Source organism: Salmo salar, chromosome ssa19 (assembly GCF_905237065.1).
Source record: "Salmo salar chromosome ssa19, Ssal_v3.1, whole genome shotgun sequence".
Taxonomy (NCBI): domain Eukaryota; kingdom Metazoa; phylum Chordata; class Actinopteri; order Salmoniformes; family Salmonidae; genus Salmo; species Salmo salar.
This window is the reverse complement of record NC_059460.1, coordinates 43,777,023-43,800,159: the sequence shown is the minus strand read 5'-3', so window position 1 is coordinate 43,800,159 and position 23,137 is coordinate 43,777,023. Positions and strand designations below refer to the sequence as shown.

General features: G+C 42.4%; 1 protein-coding gene across 5 annotated transcripts in view; it reads left to right on the top strand.

Annotated features, from left to right (window-relative positions):
- LOC106578860 (protein shisa-6) overlaps positions 1–22,436 on the top strand; it is a 133,716-nt gene extending 111,280 nt beyond the window's left edge. Inside the window, exons 5-9 of one of the 5 annotated variants that reach the window (XM_045702358.1) lie at positions 8,722–8,781; positions 10,368–10,388; positions 11,719–11,871; positions 18,203–18,306; positions 20,264–22,436. In XM_045702358.1, coding sequence (XP_045558314.1) covers positions 8,722–8,781; positions 10,368–10,388; positions 11,719–11,871; positions 18,203–18,306; positions 20,264–21,043 — 1,118 coding nt within the window. In that variant the 3' untranslated portion in view covers positions 21,044–22,436. Of the gene's footprint in view, positions 1–8,721; positions 8,782–10,367; positions 10,389–11,718; positions 11,872–18,202; positions 18,307–20,260 lie in introns of all 5 variants that reach the window. The other 4 variants (XM_014158089.2, XM_014158090.2, XM_014158093.2 and 1 more) reach the window with 4 other exon arrangements.
- Positions 22,437–23,137: the final 701 nt, after the last annotated feature.

Here is a 23,137-nt window from a genome sequence, read left to right as displayed (position 1 = left end):
AGGGTGAAACAAGTCAGCAACACAAGAGTAAGTGTCAGTTGGCTTTTTCATAGCCGATCTTTGAGAGTATCTCTACCGCTCCTGCTGTCTCTAGAGAGTTGAAAACAGCAGGTCTGGGACAACTCTCTCTCTTTTGGTTTGATATGTTGTAAACTCTCTCTCTCTCTCTCTTGGTTTGATATGCTATAAACTCTCTCTTGGTTTGATATGTTGTAAACTCTCTCTCTCTCTCTTGGTTTGATAAGTTGTAAACTCTCTCTCTCTGTTGGTTTGATATGTTGTAAACTCTCTCTCTCTCTCTCGGTTTGATATGTTGTAAACTCTCTCTCTCTCTCTCTCTCTCTCTCTCTCTCTCAGTTTGATATGTTGTAAACTCTCTCTCTCTCTCTCTCTCTCTCTCAGTTTGATATGTTATAAACTCTCTCTCTCTCTCTCTCTCTTGGTTTGATATGTTGTAAACTCTCTCTCTCTCTCTCTTGGTTTGATAAGTTGTAAACTCTCTCTCTCTCTCTCTCTCTCTCTCTCTCAGTTTGATATGTTGTAAACTCTCTCTCTCTCAGTTTGATATGTTGTAAACTCTCTCTCTCTCTCTCTCTCTCACTCTCTCTCTCAGTTTGATATGTTGTAAACTCTCTCTCTCTCTCTCGGTTTGATATGTTGTAAACTCTCTCTCTCTCTCTCTCTCTCGGTTTGATATGTTGTAAACTCTCTCTCTCTCTCTCTCTCAGTTTGATATGTTGTAAACGCTCTCTCTATCTTGGTTTGATATAAGTTGTAAACTCTCTCTCTCTCTTGGTTTGATATGTTGTAAACTCTCTGTCTCTCTTGGTTTGATATGTTGTAAACTCTCTCTCTGTTGGTTTGATATGTTGTAAACTCTCTTTCTCTCTTGGTTTTATATGTTGTAAACTCTTTCTCTCTTGGTTTGATATGTTGTAAACTCTCTGTCTCTCTCAGTTTGATATGTTGTAAACTCTCTCTCTCTCTTGGTTTGATATGTTGTAAACTCTCTGTCTCTCTTGGTTTGATATGTTGTAAACTCTCTGTCTCTCTTGGTTTGATATGTTGTAAACTCTCTTTCTCTTGGTTTGATATGTTGTAAACTCTCTGTCTCTCTTGGTTTGATATGTTGTAAACTCTCTTTCTCTTGGTTTGATATGTTGTAAACTCTCTGTCTCTCTTGGTTTGATATGTTGTAAACTCTCTCTCTCTTGGTTTGATATGTTGTAAACTCTCTTTCTCTTGGTTTGATATGTTGTAAACTCTCTTTCTCTTGGTTTGATATGTTGTCTCTCCCCTACTCATTGTGACTGGTTCCTTCTAGGTGAAAAGCATTGGCCCACCCGCTCCCAGAGCAATCATGGTAGGAATGCCTGTTGTGTGTGGAGTAGGTAGTGGTTGCTCTTAACCACTGATAAACGGTCAGATCTTATACCACCCTCATAATGGTTAGGGTAGGATTGGAGGTAAGGTAATCTGATCCTAGATCTGTGGTGAGATGCAACTTTTACCTTGAGTGTTCTATGTGGTGAAGTGCTTCTCCCTGACTTCTATCTGACCTTTAAACTCCTGTCACTGTGTGAAGTGAGTCGTGTGTGACATCTGTGTGTGTGTACATTTGCTGCCGGACCATCTAGATCAGTCGTGTGGTGATATTCGATCAGTTTTAAAGATATGTAGTTTATCTCGTCTTATTGAAATATGTCAAACATACTGTCTTCTGAAGCTTTGGAAATGGCTAATTCTTTACTTAAAATTCACCTACAGTAGATTTACAAGATCTATCAACCAGAGATAACATCTCATGTACAACTAACATTTACCTTATTGGCACATTCAGTGACCCCTGACCCCAAAGTGCCACTCATAAGATGAGCTGGCATGTACAAAAGCACTATTAGTAGGCAATAGAATGATTTTAGCTAAGTGGAAATGAGAAAATCTCTTGATGATGTTCATTGTAGTTGACCTGACAAGTAAAGTGCTTTTCTATGCCTTAGTACAGGGTTTCCCCAAACTCGGTCCTGAAGTTGCTAGGGCAAAAACCAAAATGTGCACCCGGGGGGTCCCCAGGACTGAGTTTGGGAAACCCTGCCTTAATAAACCCAAGCTGTTCCATACTGTCCTGCTTTTCTGTGCCACCAGGCCTGGGTCCAAACAGTGTTTTCTCTCAAATACATTGGGTGTGCTTGGTTTAGCTCACCCAGCGCACTGGACGGGTTGGCACTTTCAGGACTACCCCATTGGTTTCACTAAACCAAGCTCAGCTTAAATATTTCAAAGGATAAAAATACTATTTCTACCCAGGTCTGCACCTTAGAGGCTGCTGCCCTATATAAATAGACTTGGAATCATTGACCACTTTAATAATGGAACACTAGTCACTTTGATAATGTTTAAATACTGTTTACATACTGCTTTACTCATCTCATAATACACTGTATTCTATTCTACTGTATTTTAGTTAATGACACTCCTACATTGCTCGATCTAATATTTGTATATTAATTAATTCCATTCTTTTACTTTTAGATGTGTGTGTATTGTTGTGAATTGTTAGATACTACTGCACTGTTGGAGCTAGGAACACAAGCATTTCACTACACCCGCAATAACATCTGCTAAAATATGTGTATGTGACAAATACATTTTGATTTGATTTGACCTGCCTTGTATGGTTTCCATAGCTACTGTTCTGTACTATGAATGTGCTATGCTCCTGAACTCTCTCCGTCCCCAGCATACCAAGAGGAGGTCTCTAGAGGTATGGATAAAGGCAGCTTTGAATGATGTTATTTCTTATTACTTAAAGAAGACATCAGATAAATCTGTGCTTATCCTTGCTAGCGACGTGACCAGCCTTCTCCTGTCCTCACGTCCAACAGTCTGAGGGACTACGGGGGAGCTGATACATCAACTTTTGTTTTGTTATACACAGAGAGAGAGATGATTACTTTAGTAGTTCCAATGGAACAGCTGTAAAAAATATCAGGAAAATGTATTTCCCATTTCCATATTGACTATTTTTCATGTGATTTGTGGAGTCCAGGACATGGTGGTGAACATTAAAATTATCTGCGAGGTCTAGAGAGACTTTGAGGTCGCTGTAAATGTCAGAGAAACTCTGGCCTTGGAGGAACAGCTGTCATGTACATATCTACCTCAAGTTCCTCCTACCTCTGCACATTGATCTGGTACTGGTACTCCCTGAACATAGCTCCACATTGATCTGGTACTGGTACTTCCTGTATATAGCTCCACATTGATCTGGTACTGGTACTGCCTGTATATAGCTCCACATTGATCTGGTACTGGTACTTCCTGTATATAGCTCCACATTGATCTGGTACTGGTACTTCCTGTATATAGCTCCACATTGATCTGGTACTGGTACTTCCTGTATATAGCTCCATTATTGTGTATTTCAGTTGATTCCTCTTGTGTTAGTTACTATTTTATTTTGTATTATTACTTTTAAACTCTGCATTGTTGGGAAAGGTTCGTAAGCAAGCATTTCACTGTATCGCCTACACCAGTTGTATTTGGCGCCTTTGCTAAATTTCATTTTTTTCGATTTGATTCTCCCATAAAACCCCTCTTATAACGTGACAACACAGGGTCACCCAGGCAGACGATGATTCAGAATCCATCATATTGCTAAATGAGCAATTTATGAAGTGCACCTCACCCCACCTTCCTGCCCCTCCCCCTCGTGCCCTTCGCCTCCTCCACACAGCCCATCACCATAGATTGGCATTGATAGAGGCAAGTCAAGTGAACACTCAGCATTAAATGCCTTTGGGTTATTGAGAGTGATGAGACGATGAGGACGGAATGCTCACCGACATTCTGGAACTGACACATCTTACTGGCTAATATTGATGCCATTCTACAATAGCACAGGCATTTTGTACCTTTTTATTTAATGTACTGAGTTTAACTACCTTTTATAAACAACATCTGTTTACCCCCACTGACTTAATTATCCCATCAGCTGGCATAGTCTTCTGCCAGTTCATCTGGGTTAGCATTAGATTTAACTTCCTAACCATTATCACTAGTGCCACAATTGGGTCAGATATAAGCTGTTGGGATAAGCAGAAGGCAGAAACTGGATGTTCCATCCAGGAGTAAAGTAAAGTTTCCTCAGCTACCATACTGAGTGAAGCTGGGATTTTATGGCAGTTAACATTTAGTGATTAAATGGTAACACTCTTTGTCAGTTGTTAAATGCCAAGACCACATTGTCTGTCAGGCCTGTGGTGCGACAAGGTGAAAAAGTTAGGGATGAGTGGACAGGTGCAGGGAGAAAGAAAGGGGATAGGTGTTGGCAGTATTCGGATGTCAACAGAGCCAATGGGATAGAGAGACCCCTTGTCTGACACCCCTTGCCTCCCTCCAAAGGCCATCAACAGCCCCCACACCTCCTGCACCCCCCTCCCCCTATGGGTACCCCCCCCCCACCCCCCGGCCCCTCAACATCCCCCACAACTCCTGCTACCCCCCCTCCCCCCTATTGGTACCCCCCCGGCCCCTCAAAAGCCCCCACACCTCCTGCACCCCCCCTCCCTCTTATGGGTACCCCCCCGCCCCCTCAAAAGCCCCCACACCTCCTGCACCACCCCTCCCTCCTATGGGTACCCCCCGGCCCCTCAACAGCCCCCACACCTCCTCTCTCCTGCCCTGATTACTAACGGATGGAGCGTTCTCATGGAATGTCTTTAATATTAACATTCACAGGAAGTTTAGAAGGATTTTTAAGTCCCGAGCTTTAACAAGGTACTCAGGTTGAGAAGATATTTAATGGTGGTCAATGCATTACCAGGTGTTTATGCACTAATTATATTTAGCATTAGTGTTAAAGTCAATTTACCACTTGTCATCGACACTGGCGTTACCAACCATTTTATCATCACTACATGGTTCTGTGTGATAGGATAAGTTCTGCTATAGAAACGTCAGGATAGTGAGTCATTGTTAGGCCATCTGGATGTTAGTATGCAGGCTCACAGAGGCGCTGTATCCCAGGATGGATCAGGTGTGGAAATACTGCAGATTAATATGATGCAATCTGTGTTTACAAGAAAAGAGATTATGTCAAATACCTCTCGCAACCACATAAACCAGCATAAAGCTGGGTTTATCATCTTCTTTTGTTTGGAATGCCTAAAACATGACTGGGATTTAACAGAAAAACAGCTGAGTCATCAAGATACAGACAAACAAAATACTAATTTTAGCTATTTAGATTGGAGACCTGGTAAACCTTTAGCTATTTAGATTGTAGACCTGGTAAACCTTTAGCTATTTAGATTGTAGACCTGGTAAACCTTTAGCTATTTAGATTGGAGACCTGGTAAACCTTTAGCTATTTATATTGGAGACCTGGTAAACCTTTAGCTATTTAGATTGTAGACCTGGTAAACCTTTAGCTATTTAGATTGGAGACCTGGTAAACCTTTCAAGCTGTTTAGATTGGAGACCTGGTAAACCTTTAGCTGTTTAGATTGGAGACCTGGTAAACCATTCAAGCTGTTTAGATTGGAGACCTGGTAAACCTGTCAAGCTGTTTAGATTGGAGACCTGGTAAACCTTTCAAGCTGTTTAGATTGGAGACCAGGTAAACCATTCAAGCTGTTTAGATTGTAGACCTGGTAAACCATTCAAGCTGTTTAGATTGGAGACCTGGTAAACCTGTCAAGCTGTTTAGATTGGAGACCTGGTAAACCTGTCAAGCTGTTTAGATTGGAGACCTGGTAAACCTTTCAAGCTGTTTAGATTGGAGACCAGGTAAACCATTCAAGCTGTTTAGATTGTAGACCTGGTAAACCATTCAAGCTGTTTAGATTGGAGACCTGGTAAACCTGTCAAACTGTTTAGATTGGAGACCTGGTAAACATTTCAAGCTGTTTAGATTGGAGACCTGGTAAACATTTCAAGCTGTTTAGATTGTAGACCTGGTTAACCTTTCAAGCTGTTTAGATTGTAGACCTGGTAAACCATTCAAGCTGTTTAGATTGTAGACCTGGTAAACCTTTCAAGCTGTGTTAGTGTCAATCAGGAATAATCAATCTACAGTGTAATTGCATGTTCAGTTCCAATACTTATCTCCTTCTCTCCTTATCAGATTTAGCTGGCAGAACCATTAACTGATACAGCTAAGATGGAGGCGTCTTTAAATTGACTTAGCCTCTGCCGAGTCCCCAACAACCAGATGTTGTGGTTTTCAGGGGGAATGGAAAGAGAGCCTACGACACGACTTCAGCTTTTGGACGTCATCAAAGCAACTCTCCATCTTAACTCCTCCTCCAAATTTACTGGATTGGTTGAACAGTGCAGAAGAGAACCTCCCCCGACAGATATTTTCCTCTCGTCAAGAACAGTATATAGGGCGCCTAGTTTTAGGCGTTTATTTTACTCCAGCTACGTCAGGTTAACCTATCCCCTATCCATCTACGTCAGGTTAACCTAACCCCTATCCAGCTATGTCAGGTTAACCTATCCCCTATCCAGCTACGTCAGGTTAACCTAACCCCTATCCAGCTACGTCAGGTTAACCTATCCCTTATCCAGCTACGTCAGGTTAACCTAACCCCTATCCAGCTATGTCAGGTTAACCTATCCCATATCCAGCTACGTCAGGTTAACCTAACCCCTATCCAGCTATGTCAGGTTAACCTATCCCATATCCAGCTACGTCAGGTTAACCTAACCCCTATCAAACTATGTTCAGTCAGTAACTAGATCATATAGCCTCCACTCTCACTCACTCTACACCAACGATAGGGATCTTATGTCAATACATCCATCACTTCCCACCCTGCCCTCCTCCTCCTCCTCCTCCTCCTCCTCCTCCTCTCCCCTGGTCAATAACAAACCCATTTCTGGAGCTCCGACAGAGAGGAGTTTGCACCACAGGCCCGAAACGGTTTACAGAGCACTGGGTGTTTAAGCCTGATAACCAGCCTCTGTGTGTGCGTGTGTGTGTGTGTGTGTGTGTGTGTGTGTGTGTGTGTGTGTGTGTGTGTGTGTGTGCTCATGTGTTGTCTCTCTCCAACACAGCTAATTGGTCACCTGATTACAGTGGGATCAATGAACTACCAGTGCAGGGGCTCTCAGCTCAGCAGGACTCCTCTCTGTCTGTCTATGGGGCTCTCTACAGTACTGTCTCTATCTATTTCTCTATGAAGGTCTCAAAGCTTTCTCTCTCTGGGCACTGACAGTGTGGGGCCAAGCCTGAAGTTAAAGGTGTGATTGGGGTGTCAGTCCTGTGTGTGGATTAACTACAAAGAGTGACTGGAAAGTGTTTTGGTTTTACAGCTAGAGAACAATATCATTACAGTAGAAATCATGCCTGGCATCTGTTTCTGTGTTTGATAATATGCAAGAACATTAAGCACATTCATATATTCAGAAAACCCTGCCCTCACGTCTGTGACTTTTTCGCAAACATTATCTCTCTCCAGAAACCAAACTCTGATGTCAACTGTCAAGCTATACTTTATAGAAATAAAATACGCTCATACAGATGTATGATCTTAATTTGATCACTCTTTTGTTGCTAATCATTTGCCTGTACTGCAGGACATGCAAACTTGTAGTGTATTTGAGTTTTAAAAAGGTTTATAAAGTTTGTTATTTCCACTTTGTATCAACCCCTTCTAAAATGTCCATTAATTATAATCCACATAATAATTTTCACTTTTCTTGTTGCTGCATTTTTTATTTTACTGCTGTAACAAACTGATCACACACGCGCGCGCGCGCGCACACACACACACACACACACACACACACACACACACACACACACACACACACACACACACACACACACACACACACACACACACACACACACACACACACACACACACACACACACACATACAGAGAGAGGGCTCAGAATAGCAGCCTTTCATCACCTGACTCATTAAAGGGGTCACATGGTCACCAAGTACAATCACCTTCACAATCACCTTCCAAGGTTTAGAAAATCACCAAAAAATTGTCAAATTTAAATGGGATTCTGTTAATGTTCAGATACATGATTATTTTATTACGGACGCTTTTTTTTCAGATAATGCAATTTGTTTTAAAGAACAAGGGCATTCATCTCCCATGTCAGTGTGTATGTGAATATTACATGTCAGTGTGTGTGTGTGTGAATATTGTTTTACAGGGTAACGGCTAGATTACGACGGGACTCAGGAGTCTCCACCTCTTCATCCTTCCCCATTCTTCATTCTTCCTCTCTTTTTATCTCATTACTGTTTTTGTCTCTATCTTCTGTCAATCATTCTATCCATTACCTTGGATAGAGGGCGTTAAAGGGATTCTCTACATCTGAATATATACGTTTGTCAGTTGTTTTTTATTACCCCCCAAAAAAGTGGTCTTTCATGGTGCTAATCTTTCTTATTCATTTGGGGTTGAAGCCTAAATTCATAAGTCTGGATCAACATAACAGATAGCATTGAAAATGGACTAAGCTTGATTTAATTTAAAGACCACTTTTGAGGTATGGAAACATCTGACAAATGTTCATTTTAGGGTGAACCAACCCTTTAATGATGCCGCCACTAGATCTCCCCTTGTATCCCTTTAATGATGCCGCCACTAGATCTCCCCTTGTATTAAACCATGTCATTACATTTGATCAGATACAATATCTGATATGTTTATCACGTTGAGTGATCGTCTCCATTGCTGTTTTCACAGGTACCCACCAGCACAACTACAACCATATGGTTCTAGGTAGCCCAACACGCACCCATAATGGTAAGGATGGCTAACAGCACTGCATCCAGACACAGGGTTATGTTACAGTATCCACTGCAGGATAGGCTACTACAGAGAATTCATGCCCAGTACGTTACTCAGTGTGGATATTGAAAACAGATCCACCGAGTTATCTGTACAAAGACGAATGGCCATTCTCCTGAAAAATGAAGCCCCGGTTTTGGGAATTAACTTTAAAACACTCTTTTACACTAATATACTGTACAGTATGCTACTAATGATACCAGCCTGCTCATCGATCTCTCCACATCCATTCTCTTATATCTATATTTTTTTCATTAACAATAGAATCATAGAAGTGTTACATTTCATAACAATGACCATGTATTCCTTTGAACAGAGCGAATGAAAAGCCATTTAACCTCGGCCAAGCCTCTGTCTATCACCTACTAAAGGGAAATACGATTGGCTGGACATCAAGCTAGCATCCTGTTAAGGTCAGGGCATCTCGGCTATATGGTTCTACCACAGAAACACGTTCCTCCTGAGATGATTGACCTTGTCATTATAAGATTCTATTCTAACCTTCTGCTCTCGCTGAGGATATCAGCCACGGTTTCATTACAAATGGAATTTAGGGATTTTCTGCTACCAATTGTCTCTATTCATTCACAAGAGCCGGGTTTATGGGCTGATGGAGGGATATAAGGAAGCTGGTTTCACAAGGACAAAGGGTGAGAAGAGGACAAAGAAGAACGAAAAGGAGAGATAATCCACTGCCTTTGTATTTGTTTAACATTGGATTGGCCTCTTTGGCTTGTATTCTGATGTTCAGTGTCAGCTCAACCCTGCGTGGAAGCCTCTCCCCTCTAGGACTTCCGCTGGGTTTTAAGGAGATTCTGTAGTCTCAACACATCTCCTCGTGTGTGACAATTCAATGTGTGTTCATTTACACACTGCTAAATCAGAGGAGTGATCCATGAAGAAATCCCTATGAAATCTATGCGAAACAATAGAAATCCATTCCGTCAAAACACATCAAACGCACACACTTCAATCACAAGCCACATAAAAAGGGCTTGTTGTACCAATGTGCTGTGTTGCTTAGATACAAGGCAACCTGTGCTGTTCTCCATGTGTAAAGCAACCACTGGCTTTCTGTCAATCAAAGAGGGGATAAAAAAAACGTATTCATTCATAAGGTGCATTATAACTATTTAAAGGCACATTAGATAATTGGTCTGTTCCAAATACATTCAAATTATAGAAATCATTAGTTTATTCCTGGACTTATGGTAATGAATGAGGAGTGTGTTGGCTGGGTGTGTGTTGGCTAGGTGTGTATTGGCTGGGTTTGTGTTGGCGGGGAGTGTGTTGGCTGGGTGTTGGTGGGGTGTGTGTTGGCTGGGTGTGTGTTGGCTAGTTGTGTGTTGGCTGGGTTTGTGTTGGTGGGGAGTGTGTTGGCTGGGTGTTGGTGGGGTGTGTGTTGGCTGGGTGTGTGTTGGCTAGGTGTGTGTTGGCTGGGTTTGTGTTGGTGGGGAGTGTGTTGGCTGGGTTTGGTTAGAATGCTGTTTCACACCATCAACATGTTTCTGAACTGTCTGTTTTTCACTTGGGTGGGGTAGCTCACCGATCATTGAGACGTGGTAAGTCACACACACACACGCACTTATACACACATAGTCTTATTCACACATAAATCAACATAATTGCCCTCGCATTCAAACACACCCTTCCATTCAAACACACCCTTCCTCACACTCGCCCACCCTTCAGCCGTTCTACCTTCCCCAGTCCACCTAGTGTGTGGTGTAGTCGTAATGTGCCTGGTGATTCAGCAGTGTGTTTCTGATTCTGGAGGTAGCTAACAGCATGTCACATTGTCTATTTTCCCTGTGTTGAGAGAGTATGGACAGCGTTGCCCTCCCAAAACTCCTCCCATCTGGCCTTTTTATGCCTCTCTCTCGCTCTCTCTCTCTCTCTCTCTCTCTCTCTCTCTCTCTCTCTCTCTCTCTCGCTCTCTCTCGCTCTCTTCATCTCTCTTTATTCCACCCTCTTGACTATTTCTCTCTCTTTTTGCTTTCCCTCCTTCCCTCTCTCCTCCTACCCACCACCCCCTTCTCTCCTTCCCTCTATATCTTCTCATTCTCTCTCCCTCTCCTCTTTTTTTCTCATCCCTCTCTCCACCCTCACTTTATCTGGCCACTGGAGCCTGGACATGAGCTGCACCCTGCTGCCCACTTCTCTGCTGCTCTGCATGACAGACTCATAGCCCACAGGGGAGAGAGAGAGAGACAGAGACAGGGAGGGATGGAGAGAAAAGAGAGGGAGGGATAGATAGAGGGGTCAGAGAGGGGGAGAGAGCAGAAGCTAGGAGAGAGAAGGAGAGAGAGAAGTGGGAGAGAGAGAAAGAGAGAGAAACTGAAGAAAGGGGAGTTTGAGAAAAAAAGGGTGAAGATAGAAAAAGATGAAGAGAAAGGTCCACAGTCCCAGTTTTCCCATCTCTCTGTCTCTGGCATCACATTACATCAGTCAGACAAGCGTGTCGCTGCCCTGTCCTAGCCTTCTCCCCATTCCACTCCCCACCACTCCTCAAATGACAGCACACAAACTGTCACAGTCAGGGTCACTGTGAAGCAGACATCTGTTGTTTGGTCTGGTGTTGTTTTGGGGCCGTTGTCACCTCCCCTGTCACACCCTTTACCTACTGTACCAGAAAGTGTCAAATGCTCCCAGAGTGCCTCTTAACCCACATCCCCTAGCCCATCTCCTACTTTCACCTCACCCCCCCACCTCCCAGACTCTACCAAACGCTCCCTAAACAAGTTCCTGTCAGATGACCACCTCCCCTCCCTCTCGTACTTCCCTCCACCCTTCCTCAGCAGGCGTGCTCTACCATCGTTGCCTTTGGTCTGACGCCGTATATTTTTTTAGGAAAACATTTTCCCTCTTGTTTGTTTTGCTGTGTCTCCCCAGAGAACACTAGGATGAGTGGCATCCTGACCTCACAGACGGAGCCGTACGACCTGTCCTCCTCGCGCTCCTTCCAGAGCCTGTCCCACCTACCGCCCACCTACGAGGCCGCCGTCAAGGCCGACCTCAACAGATACTCCTCCCTCAAGAGACTGAGTAGGTCCCGACCACAGCACAGTTCACCATTAGCAGTAATGCTGACAGAGCTGCCACTGCCTCTTTTTAATGTCCTGCATGTTAAAAATTATACTGCATAAGTTACGGCCTGCTCTGGCATGTTAAAACTGCATTCGTTACTCGGCTCGTTTCTCGACTGGCAAACGTTCATGAGGGATTATACCATATGCCCCTAAAGATGAAATGATAGGATACTTTCTCCTGAAAGGGTCATAATATTCATTAGAAGTGCACCAGCGTTCACTACCTTTCCAGAAAGCCCTGACTCTTGAAGGCATAAACAGTGTCTGAATGAGAGGCCACAGAAAAAACAAAATTACATGTCATCCACTCTCCTCCGTAACGTCCGACAAGTCACTGCTTCTTGAAAACCATATACACCACACGCTCACCGTCTCCCCTTAAAGATTTATCTAGAGAGAAGCAGCAATAGCATCAGCCACCATTTCTTTTAGAGAATTTAACCGCATTAAGCTCTAGCAGCCGCTCTGTATTGATTCGGTGTCCTACGCTGGCTTCTGCAGCCGAATGAGGTCTCATGTCATCATATTCCAGAAGTGTAATGCAAATATTCCTTAAGGCTTGTGTAATCGCATCATGGCTGTCCTATACTTCACTGTTGGCACGGGAACAAAGGGAGGGATATGAATCTCTGGTGCAGGCTACAACTCAAAGTCGGTGCTACTAAAACTCCTGTAGGGAATTTTTATTCTGTCAACATACAGCGCACACACACACGCACGCATGCACGCACGCACACACGCACACACACACACACACACACACACACACACACACACACACACACACACACACACACACACACACACACACACACACACACACACACACACACACACAAAGACCTATTCAATCAAAAACACCTACCGAGCTCACATGGTGTTTTACGAAATGTTTAAGAAAGTAAAGAATCTGAGTCTACAACCGATCCCATCAGCCATCTCTAGAGTGGGTCACCATCGTTATACTGATCCCATCAGCCATCTCTAGAGTGGGTCACCATCGTTATACTGATCCCATCAGCCATCTCTAGAGTGGGTCACCATCATTATACTGATCCCATCAGCCATCTCTAGAGTGGGTCACCATCATTATAATGATCCCATCAGCCATCTCTAGAGTGGGTCACCATCATTATACTGATCCCATCAGCCATCTCTAGAGTGAGTCACCATCATTATACTGATCCCATCAGCCACCTCTAGAGTGGGTCACCATCGTTATACTGATCCCATCAGCCATCTCTAGAGTGGGTCACCATCGTTATACTGATCCCATCAGCCATTTCTAGAGTGGGTCACCATCGTTATACTGATCCCATCAGCCATCTCTAGAGTGGGTCACCATCATTATACTGATCCCATCAGCCATCTCTAGAGTGGGTCACCATCATTATACTGATCCTGTCTCAGGTGTCTCTTGTTATTGTCTACTTGTGATCCAAATATGTAACCGACCGCCTCGATTCGGTCTTATGTAGCAAAATTTGAAATGGTGTTTTTTTACAATGGATGAAAGTAGAGACTCAGAGCTAGACAATGGTTTATCATACACTACAGTTGAGGAACGATTGGAAAGTAATTCTGCTTTGAAAGTTGATAAACTTGTAACCCCCACTTTTGTGACAATGGCCCTTGAATGTTTTGGTACACCTACTGGAGAGCTCTTCTTTGTCTACACCCATTCAGCATCGTTCACAGCCTCTTAAGCCTTAACCCCACTCATCTCTTTAAGGATTCACATGTGAGGCCATGTGGTAAACACACACTATATCAAATAAAATCTAAGTTTATTTGTCACATGCACAGGATACAGAAGGTGTAAACGGTACAGTGATGTGGTTACTTGCATAGAGGTCATATCAAAAACAGAAAGTGTCCAGATAAAAATATTTTATTCATATTTTATCATTATTAGATGACGCTTACCCGACACACTTGTCTAAACTTATTGGTCATGTGAAGGAACTGCTATAACCACCCCTCACACACAGTGGATGGGTCACTATTGTCTAGACATGTACACATGTTCATGAAATACAACAGATGGCCGCAATCACTCCCAGACACACCTGGCGAATTTGATGGGTCATGTAATAATCCAGCCGAAGTGGAGTCTTTTGTTTAGACATGTAGCTAGCTAGGTAGCTAGCTAGCTAGCTGAATAATGAACCGGCATGATCCCAACTCATACTACTACCATTACAAACATTGTCATAGCTGTAGCTGTAGTATGAATCTGCAGGTAGCTAAAGCTAACAAACTAGGTTCAATGTTAGCTAGCTAACATTAGGCTATAACTAGAAATGCAAATAATTGCTGATTTGAATAATATTACTACACAGATCATACACATAATGTTAGCTAGCGAGCCAGCAAGCTAATGTTTGCTAGCTAACAGTATGTTTTAACTTGCAATAAAAACAACTTTCTGACAAAATTAGAAACTTATATCTGAAAATGTAGCTACACTCAAACCCGTATACATGGATAAACGCTTCACGGCAGACTAGAACCCTTTAACTTCATTTTGTTTGTCGCTACATCTTGTTTGGCCAGCGTTGTGTCAAGGAACTCCAGTTCACACTGACTGTGGCGTGTGTAGAAAGTAGCCGATCACTTTTTCCAACTGATCTGTCAGTTGGAAAATAGCGCCTGTTAAATAGCGCTATTAAATTCAGCGCCTGTTAAATTCAGGCCATCAATGTTGTTTATATAAAAAAAAAAATGTCAGTGCTTGGGAAATGTTAGTTCTTGGGAAAATGTCTCAATGTGTGTTGGCATGGTGAATGTTGTTGTTGTTGTTATCCTGGAAAGCTGTTTTATATAATATACTTTTTTTTGTTGATTTTAATTTATCAGGGAGTGCTGCAGGACCCCTACTTCTCACGACTATGTTCGAGGCCCATATTCCAGTCCAGTGAAAGCCGCTATGTTGAAACTTAAAACTGTCCTCAGCCGATGCCAGCCGGTCTAGCTGTCTTTATCTGCTTCCAAAGCAAATCATTTACAGCAGCAAATATCCAAAAGGCACCATGCAGTTCTCTTTGTTAGTCAGCTAGTGTCTTTCTACTGAAAGATCATATAGGATAAAGGCCGAGGCTTAATGATATAATGAAAAAGAAAAATCTCAGCTTCTACTTATGAATATAAATGTATGTATACATTCAAAGTACAGCACACAGTGTTTTTACGCACAGTACGTATCAAAAGTAATTTATTCATTCCTTTTTCAGTAGATTTTTCAGCCTGAATTGGCCATGCCTTTTTCTACATTTTTCTCTCATCTAAAAATAACTGCTTCAGAATGAAGTCTTACTTTTATTCTCTTTCATTAATGAGATTGATATTTAACCGATTCATTGTGATTATTCTCATGCCAGTTAAAAACCCATACACATGTATTTTCATTATTCATCAGGTAATGTACCTTAGCTAAATCCCTTTGAGCGCCCTGTCATAATTGACGTTTGTGTATAGGTAGTGATCAGCCTGAGATTTTTTGTTGTTGTGACCATATTGTAACTGAGACGGCTTCGTGTTCTCTTTCTGGGTTCTGTGTAAAGTGGAGACGTCTTTTGTCATAAATCTATAAATAACGGATGAATGTTATTAACGTTCACCTCCATCTCACTTTAGCAGTAAAACATTCAAAAGACAAAGTGAGAAAGAATAGGGACTTCAAGGACATCAACTGTCCAGTGACGTCTCTCATTATGTCTTTATGGGGGTGAACTTTAAAAATGTCTATTTTAGAAATGTTTATGCCGCAGCTTTACTTAGTGTGTGTGTGTGTGTGTGTGTTTTTGTGTCTGTGTGTGTAGCGCACGTGCTTGTGTATATATATGTGACTATGTCGAATCTCTACGCATGACTAATGATTGATGCATGGTTCCCAGTGAGTCTGCTGTATAATACATACATGGTGTGAGGGTGTGATATCACACATCCTTCCAAGACAATCTGGAGGCATGAACATGCACTATATATGCAGAAGTATGTGGACACCCCTTCAAATTAGTTGATTCGGCTATTTCAGCCCCAACTGTTGTTGACAGGTGTATAAAATGAAGCACACAGCCATGCAATCTCCATACACAAAGATTTACAATAGAATGGCCTTACTCTGTGACCAACAATGTGACACTGTCATAGGATGACACCTTTCCAACAAGTCAGTTTGTCACATTTCTGCCCTGCTAGAGCTGCCCCGGTGAACTGTAAGTGCTGTTATTGTTAAGTGGAAAGGTCTTGGAGTAACAACGACTCAGCCGCGAAGTGGTAGGCCATACAAGCTCACAGAACGGGACTGTGCTGAGGTGCGTAGCACGTAAAAATCGTCTGTCCTCGGTTGCAAGACTCACTACCCAGTTACAAACTGCCTCTGGAAGCAACGTCAGCACAATAACTGTTCCTTGGGAGCTTCATTAAATTAATTTCCATGGCCGAGCAGCCGCCCACAAGCCTAAAATCACCATGCGCAATGCCAAACGTCGGCTGTAAAGCGTGTTGTAGCACCTCTTGAGCAGTGGAAACGCGTTATCTTACAATAACATTCTAGACGATTCTGTGCTTCCAACTTTGTGGCAACAGTTTGGGGAAAGCCCTTTCCTGTTTCAACATCACAATGCCCCTGTGCACAAAGCGAGGTCCATACAGTAATGGTTTGTTGAGATCAATGTGGAAGAACTTGACTGGCCTGCGCAGCAATGTTCCAACATCTAGTGGAAAGCCTTCCCAGACGAGTTGAGGCAGTTATAGCAGCAGGTGTCCACATACTTTTGTTCATGTAGTGTATTTCCTGACCTGTTCTTGTACACAACCACTATCGATGTTCTGTTTGATAATATATGAACATGCAGCATTTTCATCTTAAGAAATCTTGCTGTCATTTAATATGATTTTCACATGAATGTCATCCTTCGACGTTTCAATGGTCTTTGTGTATGACATTTCTGTCTGGTGCATGCTGTATGACACCGTTTGTTTACAGACTTTTACACAACCTTTGGAAAGTTCATGCCCTCAGCCAGAAACACTGGTAGAATCACAGATGGGGCCAGGATTCTAGAAAGGTTGTACATCACATTTAATATCCTCTGACTCTTCAGTCCCTCTATTCTCTGAGCAACCTTCAGACCCTCTATTCTCTGAGCAACCTTCAGACCCTCTGTTCTCTGAGCAACCTTCAGACCCCCTATTCTCTGAGCAACCTTCAGACCCTCTTCTCTGAGCAACCTTCAGACCCTCTTCTCTGAGCAACCTTCAGACCCTCTGTTCTCTGAGCAACCTTCAGACCCCCTATTCTCTGAGCAACCTTCAGACCCTCTGTTCTCTGAGCAACCTTCAGACCCCATATTCTCTGAGTAACCTTCAGTCCCTCTATTCTCTGAGCAACCTTCAGACCCTCTATTCTCTGAGCAACCTTCACACCCTCTATTCTCTGAGCAACCTTCAGACCCCCTATTCTCTGAGCAACCTTCAGTTCCTCTATTCTCTGAGCAACCTTCAGACCCTCTATTCTCTGAGCAACCTTCAGACCCTCTATTCTCTGAGCAACCTTCGGACCCTCTATTCTCTGAACAACCTTCAGACCCTCTATTCTCTGAACAACCTTCAGACCCTCTATTCTCTGAACAACCTTCAGACCCTCTATTCTCTGAACAACCTTCAGACCCTCTATTCTCTGAACAACCTTCAGTCCCTCTATTCTCTGAGCAACCTTCAGACCCTTTATTCTCTGAACAACCTTCAGACCCTCTATTCTCTGAACAACCTTCAGACCCTCTATTCTCTGAACAACCTTCAGACCCTCTATTCTCTGAGCAACCTTCAGACCCTCTATTCTCTGAACAACCTTCAGACCCTCTATTCTCTGAACAACCTTCAGACCCTCTATTCTCTGAGCAACCTTCAGACCCTCTATTCTCTGAACAACCTTCAGACCCCCTATTCTCTGAGCAACCTTCAGACCCTCTATTCTCTGAACAACCTTCAGACCCTCTATTCTCTGAGCAACCTTCAGACCCTCTATTCTCTGAGCAACCTTCAGACCCTCTATTCTCTGAACAACCTTCAGACCCTCTATTCTCTGAGCAACCTTCAGACCCTCTATTCTCTGAGCAACCTTCAGACCCTCTATTCTCTGAGCAACCTTCAGACCCTTTATTCTTCTCCTTTGTTTTTCATTTTTCTCTCTTTCCCTCCTACTCTCTCTTTACCTTCTCCCTTCCTCTTTCTCTCTCCTAATCCACCTATTTTCTGTCTTTCGTCTCGCTGTCTCTCCACAGCGGATAAAGACGTCGACGACTACTACACCCGCAAGCGTCACCTCCCTGACCTGGCAGCCAGAAGCACCCTGCCCTTACACGTCATTAAAATGAACCAGGAACAGGTACTGCATCTACATTGTAAAACATTTCCTGTAAAATGTACAGTAAGTTACTGGCAGCAATTGGCTAGTAAGTTACTGTAATGTATTTTACAGTACAGCTACGGTAATACATTTTATGTTAATCCATGTTACAGTACCAAAGATGTTACAATAATCTAATTTTCAGTATATTACTGGAATTACCCATGCAGCGGCATATTACCCAGTGTTCTTTGCAAGTTTTCATTTTTACATTTTGGACATTTAGCAGGTGCCCTTGTCCTTAGCAACTTTACAGTCAGTGCATTCCACCAAGGTTGATAAAGAAAAACATATCACAGTCATAGTAAATAAAATGTATCTGTATTCGTTACTGACAATATTATTGTAGTTAGGGATACATTGGTCTTCAAAATAATTGTAATTACAACAAGATATCTTATGATAAATCTCTGACCATCTTTGTATAGTGCCAATACAATACTGAGATACTCACATTAACTTGATGCCAGAGCAATGAAACACAGTAAAGTGAATATTAAACCACAAGAAAATTATTTATACAATATTTTACTGTAATTACAAAGGATTAGAGCAAGCAGGTTGGCGGTAAGAATTTGCATATTACAGCATATTAATGAATACTAGGTGTTTTATATCACTTGCACTTCTAGAGGCCTGAACAAAGGCTTCCAAACTGGATGTGATTACAGGGCAGAACAGATCAAATGGACATGGGAAATATTCAACCATTAAAAGGTTTAAGACCCACTACCACTCTGATCTGTTCCCTATATACTGTACATGTCATTGCTAGGGAACTACCACCACATATCAGTTCAATTGGTACAGCATTCTCACTAACGGGTACAAGAAATATAGCCACGTAAGGCACAACTTCAAATGAGTTAATGGGCCAGTGATTCTTTCTCCACCCACAATATTTCTCCAAATGCACCATAACTTACAGTACGCTGAAGTAAATATATAGCAAACCAGCAATACAGTACTTTATCGTTGAATTGGATTTAATATAAAATCAGTAATTGCTAATAGTGAATGTTTAATTATATACTACACTACACCAACTAATATTTTGTGTTTTATATCACTTGCACTTTAACAAAGACTTCTAAATCGACTTCAGAGCTAAAGGACATGACAAAACATTCAACCATTAAAGGGTTGAGACTTGCTGCCACCATGATCTGTCCCCCATATAAATGTAAGTATTAGGGAACCACTACCACATATCACTTCAGTTGGTACAGCACACTAACTAACGGTTGCAACAAATATAGCCTCTTACAAGACGTGTTTCAAAATATGTTAATGAGTGAGACACAACAATACCAAGCTCCCACTAGTGTTCAAAAGGTTTTTGGCACTCCAAAAATGCATGATGGTACTGTATTCTGAATTCACGTAAATTACTGGCAGCAATGGGCTACTAAGTTACTGTAAAGTTTCATGAAAAGGGTTGTAGAATTACTACAGTACATTACTGTATTCTGTGGGGATACAGCATTCTCACTTACGGTTGCAACAAGTAAAGCATCTTACAAGGCAGGCATTAAAATATGTTCATGAGACAGAGACTATTTCCCCGCTCCCAATTTTTCCATTTTCCCAAGGCACCATAATTAATACTGTAAAACAGATTTAAGATATTTCACTGTGCATTCTACAGTGTTTTACTGTTGAAATTACAGAAAGGTCTTACGATGTGCTGTAAAACAAATGTATAGTATTTTACGGTACATTCTACGGTAATCTACTGTATTCAGTTTATACGGTATCATACTGTTGATTAATACAATAAGTTACTAATAAAAATACAAAAACAGCTAATAGAGTACGTATTTATATAAAGCTGCAGTTTATTTACGCAGTGGTGCTGTTTACTTAACGCAGTTGCAAAAGTCCGAAGACATTGAATACATCAACAGTTGACTATCTTCACCCTTTCCTCCAGCAGCAGCAGCAGCAGCAGCAGCTCCAGAGCCAGCCCCCCCAGCCCCAGGTGTCCCAGGCCCCACCCCAGCAGCCCCAGGCTCAGCAGGCCCCCAGAAGACAGAGGCCTCCTCGTGTCCAGAGGGCCATGTCCCAGGACCGGGTCCTGTCCCCAAACAGAGACCCCCAGCCAGACTACCATGGGATAGGGATGACTCGGCAAGGAGGGCGTATCCTGTCTGACGAGCAGCTACTGTCTGCCGAGAGGCTGAGGTCCCAGGAACGCCTGATGTCCCAGGACCGGCTGTACTCCAAGGACCGCATGTACTCCAAGGACAGGCTGTTACAATCTCAAGACCACATGTACCCGAAAGACCATCATTTCTCCCAAGACCGCCTGTACACCCAAGATCGCCTCTACTCCCAAGACCGCCTGTACTCCCAGGATCCTCTGATCTCGCCGGACAAAATGATGATGTCGCTGAAGCGTGCGTCCGGTGGTTTCCGGGGTAATAACGACAAGTCGATGTCGCACGCCATCTCGCACCCGGACGTGTTCATGCCCACGACACCGCTCATGGACCACTACAAGATGACAAAAATGCACTCCCATCCCAGTGCCTCGAGCAACGCAGGGGCGGCAGGTGGAGCAGGAGCAGCGGTGCACTCCAACACATTAGCCATGAACCACACGACTAATAAGAGACAGCAGTTTGCCTCCAGAAGGACCCACACTGTGGAGCAGCTCCACTACATCCCCCAGCAGCACTACCGCACAGGCAGCAAGACTGAAGTGACTGTTTAACACTAGCTAGCATGTTAACAGCTATCTTGGGAGTGAGCCAGCAGAGAATGCTAAAATCTCATCGCTAGTTTATATATACGCCATTTAACAGACACTTTTATCCAAAGTGACTTACAGTCATGTCTGCATACATTTTTATGTATGGGTGGCCCCATCGGGAATCAAACCAACGACCCTTGGTGTTGGGGGAGTGTGTGTGTGGGGGGGAAAGGGATGGGAAGAGACTGACGAGTATAACAGGATGATAATTGTATGATTTTAAGTCAAACAAAAGGTAGACTCACATCTTTTTGCATTTTCAGACTTCACCAGACCCAAGAGCGGTACTGTACTGTAAGAGACTGGAGTTCTTCAGTAGGCACAAACCCCACAAAGACTGAGTCAGCTGTGGTAGTGTGCTGTGAAATTGGCAAACTACTCTACTGTCATTCCTGTTATGCCCAAAGCACCAGATCCCCTTGTCCACCACAATTTGGGTGTGATTCATATGAGAGGACATGGGTTATTTGAGAATAGAGAGGCTCAGGCAGCCAACACATCTCTTATTCTATAAACTTCTACTGCATTGGCAAAACGCCAGGACTGATCCGATCAATGTCTCCACAACTTCTGTTGTTGAAAGACACAACACAACCACAGGTGATGGAACCAGGATGGCCCTGTAATAACTATATAAATATATAAATATAATAAACTACCGTTTGTAACTCCAATCTTACTCATAGCTATAAATCAAAACCGATGTTACTATCACTTTTATTGACGCCTCAGTCTGAGACAAGTGTTCCATTTCTAAAAATGAAGAAGTGATTTTAAAAAGTGGTTTTAAAAAGCACAATCAATTAATGAGATTTTGTGTTTCTGTTCAGTTGTTTCATAAGTTTGGTCGCTGATGGCTAGCTCGTAGATTATTGTAAATAAGCTATAATTCTAGAGGCAGTATTATGGACGAGTCTGTACCAGTTGGCTTTTGTATTAGGCTGTCTAATGTTTTCAGTAGATTCTGAACATGTTATAAACCACCACCGTTTCGTGATAAGTTCAGACTAGAAAACCCACTTAACCAAGCATTTGACAGGCTAAATGAATACTATAACTATGTTTGTAGAATGAGAATGAATGTAAATGAATGTGAATGCACGAGAATGAATGTGAATGAATGAGAGTGAATGAGAATGAATGAAAATGAATCTGAATGAATAAGAATGAATGTGAATGAATGAGAATGAATGTGAATGAATGTGTTGTTCATAAAAAAAATATACCACTGTTCATATTTGGATGTAGACTGTGTTCCATTGACTTATATGAGAAGTTGGACAACATGGTGACTGATTATAATTGTTGTTGCAGTAGGGTCAAATAAACCATCCATATTTTTTTAAACAGGCAACACTCTTCTGGAACAACTCTATTTGTGCTCTGGTTGTTGATGTGTATGAAAAATGATATATGTTATTATATAGTTAAATGGTACAGCTGACATACGACTAATCCATACCTGCATGGGTTTGAAAGGGCTGTGAGTGAGAGCTGAAGGTGGGGTTTTTGGACAATTTATAAGAAAGGTTAGAAGGCTTCCTTGCCTGTACATCTTCAATCAAGTGATATTTTATATATTAAAGGGAACGCAAATTATAGGTAGGATAAAGTCTTTTCTCACGACAACTGTGATCTTGTTTTTCTCAGCAGGGGTCACACCTATCCCTATCATACAGTATGTCACCCTGACAGACAGCTTTACTTGACATCCTTGCTGCGATAAGAAATATGCCACAGACGCAGGCAACCGCAGTACTTTACCACTGACATCTGAATTAATATCTCTGCTATTTCATACCTATTTCAGATCTTCTTGAAATTCATTGAACTCCTGTGGATGCGAAGGCCAATTCTCACAGCAAACAAAGCGGCCCCCACAAATACAAAATATTTTCAATTTGCACCCGATCCTCTAACCCAGGGATGTCAAACTCATTCCATGGAGGGCCTAGCGTCTACAGGTTTGTGTTTTTTCTTTTCAATTAAGCCCACAGCAACCAGGTGTGGGGAGTTCTTACTAATTAGTGACCTTAATTCATCAATCAAGTACAA